The following is a 14,757-nucleotide window of genomic DNA, read 5'->3' on the forward strand; positions in this document are numbered from 1 at the left end:
TATCAGCCCTGTTCTGTAGATTTAATCCAGGATGATTCGAGAAGAGCTGTGTGTCTACATATCCTCTACCCTGCCAGAGGAAGATGCTTGTGTCATAATAAATGTTCAATCTTTTATGTAATTTTCCTCATTAAAGCTATAAGAGCTCTAATTTAAGTCAAAAAGAGTCTGTTGTAGTTCTTATGCCATGAATTGACTGTGTGAACTAGTAAAGCTAGACATTAGAAGACAGGTTAGTATTATCTGAAAAGCCAACTGCTTTTATTTCTTTTCTTAATGACAGCTTTTTGTATTCCTTTAAAATATGATATATGTAGTATATATATATCTATATATCACTTAATGGAACACTTATTAGAGCTTTATGTTCTTTTTTGGTGAACTGTAACTTGAAGAATACTAAGTGCTTTTGGACCCACATATTTTTTAAGTAATTCTTTTCAGTTCATTACACCCTTCACTGTCTCTTTTCTTTTTTTTTCTCCCTCCCTTTCTCTTCCTCTCTCTGCCCTTCTTGTCAGAATTTTCTTAGCACTCAAATTTATCCTAATATTACTCTTATATGTCATGTGTCTTTCTATAGTAGTTACTTATTTGAATGTATATTAACAATAATCTCTTTAAATTTACTGATTTATACAGGAAAGTTTTCTTAAAATTTTCTCAATTTTTTTTTGAGGAAAACGACTTTGCTTAGGGAGAACAAGATGTCTGATTTTGCTTTACTTAGTTAAACACACTGATTTTGTGAATACATGCCTGTTATGTTTTCACTTTAGTACATACTCTGGACTTGTAAATATTCTGGAGTATATGACATTTAAATGTCATAAGCTTGTGAAGTTTAAAGCTCTTTTTGCATTCATGTATCTCTTTCCAAATACAGTCATTGCCATTGCAGAAGTAGTAAAACATCAATGTCCAGTTGATACTTAACTTTGTTAAAGTTTGTTACTAGATTTTCTTGGTTTAAGTTAACAATTAAAAGGGTATGTACTTAGCTGGGTGCTGGTGGCTCACGCCTGTAAGCCTAGCTGCTCAAGAGGCTGAGATCTAAGGATTGTGGTTCAAAGCCAGTCGGGCAGAAAAGTCCCTGAGACTCTTATCTCCAATTAACCACAGAAAACCCGAAGTGGTGCTGTGGCTCAAGTGTTAGAGCGAAGGGACAGCACCCAGACCCAGAGTTCAAGCCCCACCACCGATGGGGAGAAACAAAGTGTATATACTGGGAGAGAGTGAGGGAAGGGATGACATTACCTTTATAATAACAATAAATTATTTTTTAAGTATACAGTACAACAGAAGAAATAAGGTTATTGGCTGGTAGTAAGAATTGGGCATGGCTAAATATATTTTAAAATAGAATTGTGAGTGCATTTGAGAGAAGAAAATATGTTTGAAATCTAGTAAATTTGAGTTTGAATTTCAGTCCTTTGTAAGCTGTATGATTTTTTAAACAAGTACCATTTAAAAATAGATTATCTTGCAAATTGTCAGTTACAAATATGACTTTTTAACACACATACAACACACAGGATTGTTCCCTTAGACATACACTGCTTGCTTCTGCAATAGCTAGTACAATTTATTTAAAATTTCACTTTTTCCCCTGTCCACACAGATTGTTCAGACTTGAAGTACATGCTTTGCACTTATGTATCTTTTTTAACCTACTGTTAGGTAATACTTTAATTTCATCAATTGACACCTTGGGGGACTTAAGAGAAATCTCCCCTCTTTAAGTAAATAAAAGTTGTTTTGTATTACAATAAGTAGGATTCCTTCCTTCTTTCTTTGCTTGCTTGCTTCTTATTCTCTTTCTTTCTTTAAGGATTTTAGTATAATAGAATTAAATTAGGGAGGGGCTGGGAAGGTGGCTCGGTGGTAGAGCGCTTGCCTTGCATGCCTGAGGCCCTGGGTTCAATTCCTCAGCACCACATAAGCAAAAAAAAGAAAAAAGCCGGAAGTGGAGCTGTGGCTCAAGTGGTAGAGCGCTAGCCTTGAGCTGAAGAGCTGAGGGACAGCGCCCAGGCCCAGAGTTCAGGCCTCACAACTGGACCCCCCCCCCCCCCCAAAAAAGAATTAAATTAGGGAGAAATAGAAAAAGAGAACATTTCCTTCTCCCCATGCAGGTAAATAGGAACTAGTGATTTTAATAGGCTGGCTGAGATGATATATAGCAGGAAAAGATAAGAATTTGATGTATTTGGTCTAATTACAAGTTGTTTCATGTGTAATGCAAGATTCAGTTTGTAATATAATCTCCAGAAATCTTTAAAGATCAGTATATATGCTTTGTCTGTGGGAGGGAGAAGGGGAAGGAAAATTGGCAATAAGAATCTTAAGGACTTTACTACCCAGGCTGTATTTGCACTTTGATCTTCAGATCTTAGCCTTCTGAGGAACTAGAATTACAGGTGTGAGCCACCAGAGCCCAGCTGAAGAACAGTATTAGATACATCTTCTGTGTTGGTAGTAGAATGGGCACATAAATAAGATAAATCTTTATCATTGGATCTTAATTTAAGGAGCTGTGAGAACCAAAGTCTGTGATGTAATTAAAAATTGTACACTTAATGTTAGTAAATTGATAAATCTAGAATTTTTTATTTATTTTTATTTTTTATTTTTTGTCAGTCATGGGGCTTGAACTTAAGGGCCTGGTCACTATCCTTAAGCTCTTTTGCTCAAGACTAGTGCTCTACCATTTTGAGACACAACACCACTTCCAACTGTCTGGCAGAATTGAAGATAAGAGTTCCAGGGACTTTCCTGCCCAGGCTTGCTTCAAACTGTGATCCTCAGATCTTAGCCTCCTGAGTAGTTAGTATTACAATCATGCGCCACCAGTGCCTAGCTTAGAATTTTTAAATATCATTTTTCTTCCCCTTTCCTTCTCTCTCTCTCCTTTTCTTTCTCTCTGTCCTTCCCTCCCTCCCCTTCTCTCTTTCTTCCTTTCTTTTCTTTCTCCCTCCCTCCCTTTTCCTTTCTTTCTTCCCTCCATGCTTCCCCCTTTCCCCCCATACCCCTGTTCTTTCTTTGTTTTTGGTGTTGGTCCTGGGGCTTGAACTCAAGCTTGTGGGCACTGTCCCTAAATAGTTGTTGCTGTTGTTGTTGTTGTGTTTTTTTGTTTTTTGGGTTTTTTTTTTTTTTTTGCTCAAGGGTAGTATTCTACTTGAGTAACAGTTCTGCTTCCAGCTTCATTGTGTTTAATTGGAGGTAAGAGTCTTACAAAGTTTCTTACTCAGACTGGCTTCAAACTATAATCCTAACTGGCTGGGATTACGGATATGACACCAGAGTCCAGCTAATACCTTATTTCATTTTTCTGTTGAATATAATGCCAGTATTTGCTCTTCCAAATACTTTTGATGATCAAGAGATTTATGTATGAAATAATTTTGTGTTTTGGTAATGTTTCTGTTCTCTTCATAAAGGCAGTATCTTTGAATTAAGAGTAGTTTAAGAGCCAGGCACTGGTGGCTCATTGTAATCTTAGCTAAGAAGGCAGAGATCTAAGGATCTTGATTTGAAGCCAACTGAGGAAGAAAAGTCTGTGAGACTTACCCCTAGCTAACCACCAAAAAGGCTGAAAGTGAAGCTGTGTGACTCTGGTAGTAGAACACCAGTCTTGATCAGAAAAGGTAAGGGAATATGGCTTAATGGTAGAGTGCTTGCTTAGCATGCATGAAGCCCTGGGTTGATTTCCTCAGTACCACAGAAAAAGCTGGAAGTGGCACTGTAGTTCAAGTGGTAGAAGCTAGCTTTGAGGAAAAGAACATCAGGGACAGTGCCCAGACCCTGAATTCAGGCCCCAGGACTGGCAAAAAATAAAAATAAACAAATCTTTAAGGAAAAATTTTTTTTAAAGGTAAGGGACAGACAGCACCCAGCCTCTTGAGTTGAAGCCCCAGTACCAACACAAACATAAAGTAGGATTGGACCATGATTATTCTTGTATGTTAGTTTTTAAAATGTACCCTACCGCTCTACAGAATATTCATTTTATGATCCAAAATGCTACCTTTAAAGTAATACCATTGTGTTATTAGTCATTGTTTGTTTGTTTGTGCTAGTACTGTGGGTTTAACTCAGGTCCTGGGTGCTGTCCTTTTACCTTTTTTGCTCTACCACTTGAACCACGGCTCCACTTTTGGCTCTTCTGGTTATTGGAGATAAGAGTCTCTTAGACTTCTCCTTTGTGAGATAGCTTCAAAAGACAAATCTTCGGATCTCAGCTTCCTTAATAGCTAATATTACAGTCTTGAACCACAGTTACTGGCTTACTTGTTGTTCACATTTAGACACTACTGGTAATAATGATCATTTTCTGGCTTTTTGTGTCTTTGAAGACCTTTCTTGGACTTTCTAACAAGTCGTCTTACAATTTTCTTTAAAATCTGTCTTTTCTAGTACAGTTATTTTATCCTTGTACTTATATATATCCTAGTAAATTACATGTAGAATTTACAGTGAAGTTCTGATTAAAGGTAATTCAGCAGAAATAGAACTTTTAGATGAAAAAGACCTTAGTGAGCTATTTAACAACCTTCTGCCAGGTGAAAGAACTTTTGGTTAGATAGACTGGTACTTATCTGAAAAGTTAGCTGGTATATAGTCATATGACAAACCTAATAGTTTTAGTTGGTTTTTATTGTTCTTGTTAGCTTCTATAATTTGAGAACCTCACTTTCAGTAATGTACCTCACATGTGAAAAAGCTTTTTAGCCCAGGATGAATGAGTCTCAAAGACTTTAGCTTGGTGTTTGCTTGCCTCATACTACTGGTGCCAGTATAATTACCATAGCAAGAAAAGATATATAAGTGTACTGCTTATGAGTTGATGTTTCAAATCAGACTAAGTAAAAGCACATTAGATTATATATTTCTTGGCCCAGTTCTTGGAAATTAGAGAGTGGTTTGGAGTTTTTGTTCTACTGTTCTAAAAGCAGTTGGACACAGACAGACGTTGAGATTAGTGGACTGCAACTTTTAGAATCCCACAGCTTCAGGTCTGGGAAGGTGGCTCAGTGGTAGAATCCCACAGCTTCTCCAATGAATTTAAACTGTGTGGTGTTTAGTTAACTCTCCAGGAAAAAGAAGGGAAAAAAGAAGATAAGAGTGTAGACAGGAGGAATTAAAATATCTTGAGAACACTAAGATTCATATTTTTTAAGTATTATAGAGAATACTTATTTTTTATTCTCGATTGATTTACTTGCATTGCATATATGTTTTGCTTCATGGGAAATCCTAGAGTTCAGATAGCTTTGATTTATAAAAGATTACAACATACAAAATTAAGGTAAAAGATAGGCAAAAGTTTATTCCTATAATGAAGCAAACCAGTAATTTGATGTCAGTTTGTTGTTTTCTTGGTAGATGATTTTGTTAGGAAAAAAGTAATCACCATAAAAATATGGCATTGATTTTTTTTGACTAGAGAATTTACTTTTTCACCTGTTAGCCAATTATTAAATATATATATACATTTAATGAGTAAAGAATTGAGCTTTTTTACATTTTGATTTTTTTCAGGATTTACTCCTTCTCCAGTTGCACAGCCACATCCTTCAACTGGCCTTAATGTTGACTTTGAATCTGTGTTTGGAAATAAGTCTACAAACATTATTGTGGATTCTGGCGGTAAGAAAACAATTTTTTATGAAATGTACCATAGTGTACATTCTGTATAAGGACAGGTAGAGCTACTTTTAGCATTTCTAAGTAGATTAAATTGAAGTAGCCAATGAAATTGGCTACCTTTCCCCAGGCTACTAGATTAGAACCTCAAGGACTTATTTTTCTGCCATTGCTGAGGTTTGAACTAGAGAGTAGATGCTATTCCTGAGTCACAGCTCTGTTTTTGGCTTTTTTTTTTTTTTTAAGTTAATTAGAGATCATATTCTTAGCAGACTGGCTTTGAACCATGATCCTCAAATCTTAGCCTCTTGAGAAGCTAGGATGACAGGTGTGAGCCACTAGCACCTGGCAAGGATGTATTCTTGGTGATAGTTTTAGATTGGGAAAGATTTTGTACCACAAAAAAGTAAGAGAGCAAAACAGATTTTAATAGTATGCTAAGTAGCTAATGACTATAGAATGCTGTGCCTTCTTAGTCATAATGAATAATAATTTGTATGTCTTACTGTATGAAATTGGCTGCTTTTGAGCTGGTAGATATAAATGTATATCGTGGCTTATTTGATAATCTGTATATAGCTAGAATATACAAGGTCTGTGGGTATAGGAGCTCTTATTGTGTTTTGGGTTTTTTCTGGGTCCGGTCGTGGGGCCTGAACTCTGGGCCTGGGTGCTGTCCCTCAGCTCTTCAGCTCAAAGCTAGCGCTCTACCACTTGTAGGAGCTCTTATTGTTAAGAGTGATTGTTACTATATCGTGTTTATTCATTTGTCTTAAAAGAACGTCTTGACTGTAGGGAAAAATTTGTACTTTGTGCTTCTAGTAATTTAAAATTTATAAAGTTTTTATCAAATTTTTTAGACCACATACTTCTTATGAGACGACCATTGACTTTGGCCTGGTAATTAAAATTTAGCTTATGAATTAGGGATGTTGGCTGGTATAAGTGCCTGCCTACAAGTTTGAGGCCCCGAACTTCTCAAAAAAAATAATAACTTATATTCTTACTTGTATGACATATAGTTGTCCATAGAAGAAACACATTTAAATGTGTAGAATATGTGTTAAATGTATATATAGGTTCTTTTGGTGGTACTGGGGTTTGTACTTGTTAGTACTGTACTACTTCAGTCACCTCTCTAGCCCAAGAACTTATTTTTATTCACTATAATTGTTTTATAATCTTTTTTTGTGGGGGAGGAGTCTTGACCTCTGGGCTTGGGCACTATCCCTCGGCTCTTCAGCTCAAGGCGAGCGCTCTAACGCTTGAGCTAGAGTGCCACTTCTGGTTTTCTAGTGTTTTTTATTGGAGATAAGAGTCTCATGGACTTTGCTGCCCGGGCTGGCTTTGAACCGTGATCCTCAGATCTCAGCCTCCTGAGTAGCTAGGATTACAGGCTTGAGCCACCGGCACCCTGCTAATCATATATTTTTTATTTTACCACATAACATTTTATTATACCATTAAGTGCCTGAGTACTTTTATTTGGTGGAATTTGCATTTATCATTTACCCTTTGGTTAAGAACCTTAAGAATTTGATTTCCATTTTCAAGAAATACTTTTAGGTGAGTTTATGCTATTAGTTCTATTATTGAGGTTAATTTATATACTTTGTACTTTGAAGAGTATGAAACAGTTCCACAAATATGATTTCTCAAAACAAACTTTGCAAATTTGCAGATACCTATTTTCTACTTACATTGCTTTATGCATAACGGAGTATTCTGAGGCCAGGGGAAGAATTCGGTTTCATTTCCTTCCCCTTACTATAATTTTGTTAAATGGTCTGTCAAAGCAAGTGCAGCTTTCTCAATCAGTTCACTTTGAGGGGTAAAGTGTCCATCAAGGATATTTACTAATGCCCTGGTTTTGTTATGTTGGTTTTTTGGGGAGAACTTTTCCAGTAAACAAGGAGAAAAGGAAGGACCTCTTTTAGAAAGCTGTAGCACTATAAAGTTCCTTACAAATCCTATTTCGTCTGTTTGTAACTTTAAGGCTTTGATGAACTAGGTGGACTTCTCAAACCAACAGTGGCCTCTCAGAATCAGAGTCTTCCTGTTGCCAAACTTCCACCTAACAAATTAGTGTCTGATGACTTGGATTCGTCTTTAGCCAACCTTGTGGGAAGTAAGTAGAGTTTGGATTCTTTGCTCATCTTTAAGTTGTTTTATTAAATTGAATCTAGTTTTAAAATGTTTTCTTTTTCTCCTTTCCTAGATCTTGGCATTGGAAATGGAACCACTACTAAGAAGTAAGTATTTTCTTTGTATTCTTTCCTATGTGTTGTTTTGAAGTTGATTTGGCTTTTATCTCTGAGTCTACATCATAAATGTTCTGTTTACTCTAAGTACTATACAAAATTTTATGATGTGTCTTTTAATATCCTTACTTATGTTTATTTAAAGTGATGTAAATTGGAGCCAGCCAGGTGAAAAGAAGTTAACTGGAGGGTCTAACTGGCAACCAAAGGTTGCTCCAACAACTGCTTGGAATGCTGCGACAATGGTGAGTTGGTATATGCTAATTATATACTACTTGATATATAGTAACACCTGAATATTTAATCATGTATATAGCTTGAAAAATGTAAAGTAATCACAAAATAGAAAGACCATTGAGAGTTTTAGCATTGAATTGTTAATTCCTTTTTTTAAGTTGTTGACTGTTTTCCAGGTACATTTCAGTACCTAACATATTTAAAACATACTTAATGCTGAGCATTTTTTGCATCATTTTAATAAATAATATACGATCTTATTTGGTATAATCCTTATAGGAGTGAACCCTGTGGGGTAGGAACTATTAATCTCTGGAATTTATAGATGAGGAAATAGAGGCACAGTTAAGAAGTATGCCCTACATCACAAAGCTCTTAGGTGACTGTGCTGTTTTAGAACTCAGGATGTTGGGAGCTGTGCTCTTAATCACTACTATATATCGTTGCTCCAAATGTATTACTTGTTGTAATATAAAATCTGAGTTTTGTTCATATCACACTTTTTTTGCCTGGTCCTGTGGCTTGTATTCTGGGTCTGGCCTTTGCCCTTGAACTTCTTTTGCTCAAGGCTAGTGCTCTATCACTTGAGCCATAATCCACTTCCAGCTTTTTTGGAGATAGGAGTCTCATGGACTTTGCTGCGCTGGCTGGCTTTGAACCATGATCCTCAGATATCAGCCTTCTGAGTAGCAAGGATAATTGGCATGAGCCACCAGCTCTGGTACCATTATTATTTTTTTAGTCTTTGTATTTTCTTAGTTCTTGTTAATATGATTTTTTTTTAATGAGTTGAGCTTTATTCTGATAGTAATAATTTAAACTCACAGGAGACTAGTAACTAACCCATTACTAGGGAAAATATGTACATATATTCATATATCTCACATACTGTATTTTAAATCCTTAACTTCATTCCACTAGATTCTGATTTCCTTATTTTACAAAAGAAAATAAGGCCATTCCACTAACCAATGCCAGCATTTGAATTTTAACCTGGATTATCTGGCCCCAGAACTTCTTGCAAATCACTATAATACCTCCCTCCTCCCCAACTTTCCCTGTTATACCTTAGCTGGAAGTGAGCTGTATTTGGTAACTCAGTGTTTTTACTCCTCTGCACATGTGCATCAATGACCACAAGTAGTGATATTGAGGTTATAAGATTTAGCACATAGATAGATTTGCAAATAGGAAATCCAAAATAATCGGGATCAGCTATTAATCCTCAGTACATATTAAATAGCATCTAGTACTGAAGAAGGTTCTAGCAGTGTTTTAATTACTCTTAACTTGTTAGGTCCAGAATAGCTTTGTGGTTATTTCCCTGTCCTTGGCCTGCTGCTGCCTTGCCAATAAGAGAAAAAAGATAGTCCTAGTTGAAAATTTTGAGTTCTTGTTTTCTAACAATGGGTCAGTGGGCTTTGATTACATAGGCAATTAGAGATTTTGACTATCTTTGATGGAGCAAATTCTCATCATCAAGTCCCTTCTGGGATATTGTCCTCTTTATTTAGAATCACACACATACACACACACACACACACACAACACAATAGGGCTGAAGTAAAAATAACATGAAAATAGCACTGAAATTTAGCTACTTTTTTGGGGGGAGGCAAGAGTTGGGGTTGCTGATACTGGGACATGAACTCAGGACCTAAGTGCTATCTTTGAGCTTTTTTTGTTCAAGGATGGTACTCAACCATTTGAACCACAACTCCACTTCTGGCTTTTTTGTGGTTAATTGGAATAAGAGTCTCATGGACTAACCTTCCCAAGCTGGCTTCAAACCATGATCCTCCTGTCTTAGTCTTTTGAGTAACTAAGATGATAGACATGATCCACTGGCTCACAGTTTTAGCCACCTTTTTAAGATGACATTTTCCTATAGGTACTTATCACTGCCATCACTAATAGTAAAACCTTTCATTTTCATTATTTTTTACATGCACATGTGTACATGGTTTAACTTTATCTTTTAAGTAATATTCTCTTTGGAAAGTTTGAGCATTGTCCCTATCTTAAGTATAAAACTATGATTTTCTTTCACCTTCAAAGCACTTGAACCAGGGGTGTAAATTTAAATCGAACTCTTGATTCAGAATCCATGTTTCTCTCACTACCACAGGCTTTACTAGCTAGTGGGTTTTATAGTCAGGTATGAGTTATACACAATATTTTTAATTTTTACTTTATTTTTTTTGTCAGTCCAGGGCTTGAACTTAGGACCTGGATGCTATCCCTGAGCTTTTTGTGCTCAAGGATAGGGCACTACCGCTTTGCACCACAGTTTCACTTCCACATATTTTAAATCATATAAATATTAACCCTTATATTAAAGTGCAGTGAGTATTTGCTTACGTTATATTAAATCCATATAAAACTAAAATATTTTGTGTTTAGATAGCACTTTGGCTTTTAGGATTGGTCAGTAGAATTAGAGGTATTAACCATTCAGAATTTGCCAGTTATAATTCCATAGGAATGCTTATGTTGCTGTCGGGTGTGTGGGATTATATGTAATCTCTTACAGAAGTTTTGTTCAATATTGATGGGTTTTATAGTTTCTTTTTAGGCTAACATATAGAACTAATAATGTTGTGATTTACAACTTTAAGATAAACTGCTGCTCATGATGTTTGTTTATATTTCTAACCTTTTAATCCTTAAAAAGCACTGTCAAGGTTTATAAATAAATTTAAAACAAATTAGAAATTTATTAAAGTCTATGTTACACTACAAATTCTTTTCAATGGTGCATTTAAAAACCTTTTGTGGTAGACATCTGATGCAGCCCTTTATGGGATGTGCTGAATTCTGCACTATTGACTGTAGTTACCCATGTTGTCTTAATGACCTTTGTCATCATTGACCTATTGTATCTATATACAGAAAAATGAAGTAAAATTTTCAGCTTCCCTTGTCAACCTTGATATTGTTTTGGTAAAGATGTCCTTTCATTAGATATTGGAGATGCAAGGGGTTTTAGGTAATTAGTGAATGTACATGTTAACTAAAATGCTCTGTGTATTTTGTTGTGTAAGTACTTGTTCTAATCCAATGTTATTGCATTATGTAATTGTTCTCCCTGGGAAAAACAGAATGGCATGCATTTTCCACAATACGTAAGTGACCAAAAACTAGACTTTTTTTTGCAATAAATTGGCATGCTATTAACCACTGCTGCAGCAGAATCTCATAACCTTCCAGCTATTGTTTTCACATTCAGATTTTCAATGTTTCAAAAATTCCTCCTAGCATCTACTGATTTCATGGGTGTGTTGCAGAATTGATTCTGATGATGGCATGGGAACCACCAATTTTTCTTTTCTTGCTTAATATTCCGCCATTTGCTGCCAGATGGCTGGGTGTCTGTGTGTCTGTGCTGCCACTCTGCACTTGATGACTTCTGAATGAAGGGAAATGTTGATTGTGGTAATGTTTAAGATAACAACTGCATGTAATCTTACAGGCTTCTGCTATACTTGGCAGTTTGTCTCACTGCTCTTGTAGATTTTGATTTTTCAGTAGGGAGAGACCAATAAGCCCTACATGCTTACCCAAACCCTAACTTTTAACTATTCACTTTAATATTACTTTTTAAAAAATGTTTGCTTCATTTAACTTCTCCATGCATATGTTCCAATTGCCATATAATTCCACGCCCCCACCTTTTTTTTTTGTTTGTTTGTTTGTTTCAGCAGTGTTATTGGTCTTTCTCCAGTACTCAGTTTTAGTCTTTATTGTAAGAAACACACAGGGAATGTTAAGACAGCCATTGTATCAATAATAATTCTGTTACCAATTGTTTATTTACAAGAACTTAAATATCTTAGTTGTCAATGATTCTTTAATTATTAAAATATAAACTGAGTTAAAAATGTTTATTTCTAAGCTGGGTGGCAGAGGCTCACACCTGTAATCCTAGCTTCTCAGGAGGCTGAGATCTTAGGATCACAGTTCAAAGCCAGCCCAGGCAGTAATGTCCTTGAGACTCTTATCTCCAATAAACTACCAGAAACCGGAACTGGTACTGTGGCTCAAGTGGTAGAGTGCTAGCCTTGAGCTGAAGAGCTGAGGGACAGCACCCAGGCCTAGAGTTCAAGCCCCACAACTGACCAAAAAAAAAAAAAGTTCATTCCTTGAAGGAATAATTTTTAATAATGTTTGGAATAAATTAGAAAGTTAGCGTACATACTCTTTATGTAAGAACTGTGTTTTGTAGAGATAATCATACTTAGTAGTGATTTGTAATCTTTTATTGGAGTTCTTCAATAACAATGAATGAGGTCCTTAGAAAATAAATATTTTTTGAAGATCAATTTATTAGTTGATTAGAAATCTTTAGAAATTTTTTCTTCCAGTTCTTAAGAAATAAACTTGTTTTGGCAGACATTTTTATAAAGTGAATGACTAAATTTTAGTTTAATATTTTTAAGCTTTTGAAACTTTTTTGAGGATATGATGGGGATGAAACCCAAGGTATTACACATACTAGGCATGTGCTCTAGCAAAGATTTTAAAGCTATAAAAGTATGTTGAAATCTGAAAACACGGTTTTGTCTTAAGTTTAAATGATTTTTTTCTTTTTAACAATTTTGCTTTTTCACTTTTTCACTGAGCATTAATTGACAGTTATTGATCAAAATGTCACTTAATTACAGCTGTCTTAACAATTCTTTTTCTCTTAGTGGAACTATACCTATTCTTGGATAAACATGAGTTATATTTCCTTATTTTTTCCTTTCACCATGTTAGGCACCCCCAGTAATGGCCTATCCTGCTACTACACCAACAGGCATGATAGGATATGGAATCGTAAGTATATTTGCAGATACAACTAAACTAGAAGAATAGTGCCTTGTTCATTCCTAGGTCTAGTGCCTAACACAGTGATACCCTAATATAGCTTTGTTAGAGTATTATTTTTCCCCCTCTTAACTCTTCTGATCATGTTTTTTTATTACAGACTGTGTGGTTTGCTTGCTTGTTTTTTGTTTGTTTTTTAAGCAGGGCCTTGTACTTACCTAGCATATTGCCTCTCATATTGTAGAGGAAGGAAGGGAATCAATATTTATTTGTTTAGTGCTGAAGTCAGGGTTTGGGCACTGTCCCGGAACTTTTTTGCTCAAAGCTAGGGCTTTGCCACTTGAGCCACAGCCCCACTTCCAGCTTTTGAGTGATTAATTGGAGATAAGAGTCTCACAGACTTTCCTTCCCAGTCGGTTTTTGAACCACAATCCTCAGAGCTCAGCCTCCTGAGTAGCTAGGATTAGTTGTGAGCCACCAGTGCCCAGCTGTAATTAATATTTTTTTAATTGCATAGGATAAATTTTGTCTGGTATAGACCAGAGAGATTTTCCTATAAAAAAAGATTGTTAAAGCACAAAAAGTCTTTAAACTCTCTATAATCTATATGTCATGTCACCCTTCCTCCTCTAACCCTCTCAGTATAGACTTAAATAAGGATTGTCAATTGTAACTTTAACTCACTCTCATATTTTTGAGAAACTGATGCTGATAGGTGGCAGCATTGTGTCTCTCATTGTTAACACTGTGCTAAAGCATGTGTATGGTATGAAATTAGCTCCCTTTATAAAATTAACCCTCAAAAATCAATGGTTTTCTGTATGCCAACAATAAGAAAAGTGTGGCTGAAATTAGAAAAGCAACTCCATTCATAATAGCCCCACAAAAATAAAATACCTAGGAATTAACCAAAGAAGTGAAGGACCTCTATGATGAAAACTTTAAAAACTTGAAAAAGGAAATCAAAACAGAACTCAGAAAGTGGCAAAAACTCCCATGCTCCTGGATTGGAAAGATCAACATCGTGAAAATGGCAATACTTCCTAAAGCTGTCTACAAATTCAATGTGATACCTATCAATATTCCAACCTCATTCTTCAAGGAAATAGAAGAGGCAATCCAAAAATTCATATGGAACAATGAAAGACCCCGAATAGCAAAAGCAATCCTGAACAGGAAGAACAGTGCTGGAAGAATATCAATACCAAATTTCAAACTACTACAAAGCCATAGTAATCAAAACAGCTTGGTACTGGCATAAGAACAGACCTCAGGAACAATGGAATAGAATTGAAAACCCAGAAATGAACCTACAGACCTATAGCCATCTAATCTTCGATAAGCAAGCTAAAAAAATAGAGTGGAAGAAAGACAGCCTCTTCAGTAAATGTACTGGCAAAATTGGTTAACTACTTGTAGAAAACTAAAGCTAGATCCTTATATATCACCCTGCACCAGAATCAACTCCAAATGGATCAAAGACCTCGTAGTCAAAGCAGACACTCTGAAAACATTACAGGATGGAATAGGAGAAACCCTAGGTCTCCTTGGCACAGGCCGAAATTTTCTTAATAGAGACCCAGAAACACAACAAATCAAAGAAAGGTTGGACAAATGGGATTGCATGAAATTGCAGAGCTTCTGCATGGCAAAGGACATAACTAGCAAGATCCATAGAAAGCCCATGAATTTAGAGAAGATCTTCACTAGCCATACAACGGACAAGGGTCTCATATCTAAAATATACTTGGAACTCAAAAAATTAAATCCCCTAACAACAAATCTTCAAAGAAACAACTGCCCAATA

General features: G+C 35.8%; 1 protein-coding gene across 11 annotated transcripts in view; it reads left to right on the forward strand.

Moving 5' to 3' along the window:
- The window catches only part of Picalm (phosphatidylinositol binding clathrin assembly protein), a 99,068-nt gene that overhangs the window by 66,860 nt on the left and 17,451 nt on the right, over positions 1–14,757 (forward strand). For 3 of the 11 annotated variants that reach the window (XM_042689807.1, XM_042689861.1, XM_042689821.1), the window contains 6 exons: positions 5,539–5,646; positions 7,640–7,771; positions 7,862–7,895; positions 8,050–8,149; positions 11,243–11,266; positions 12,900–12,959. In XM_042689807.1, the coding sequence (XP_042545741.1) occupies positions 5,539–5,646; positions 7,640–7,771; positions 7,862–7,895; positions 8,050–8,149; positions 11,243–11,266; positions 12,900–12,959 (458 nt within the window). The remainder of the gene's footprint in view (positions 1–5,538; positions 5,647–7,639; positions 7,772–7,861; positions 7,896–8,049; positions 8,150–11,242; positions 11,267–12,899; positions 12,960–14,757) is intronic. The other 8 variants (XM_042689829.1, XM_042689845.1, XM_042689868.1 and 5 more) reach the window with 3 other exon arrangements.

This window comes from Dipodomys spectabilis, unplaced genomic scaffold, assembly GCF_019054845.1.
Source record: "Dipodomys spectabilis isolate Male_0828 unplaced genomic scaffold, ASM1905484v1 ptg000003l, whole genome shotgun sequence".
NCBI lineage: Eukaryota > Metazoa > Chordata > Mammalia > Rodentia > Heteromyidae > Dipodomys > Dipodomys spectabilis.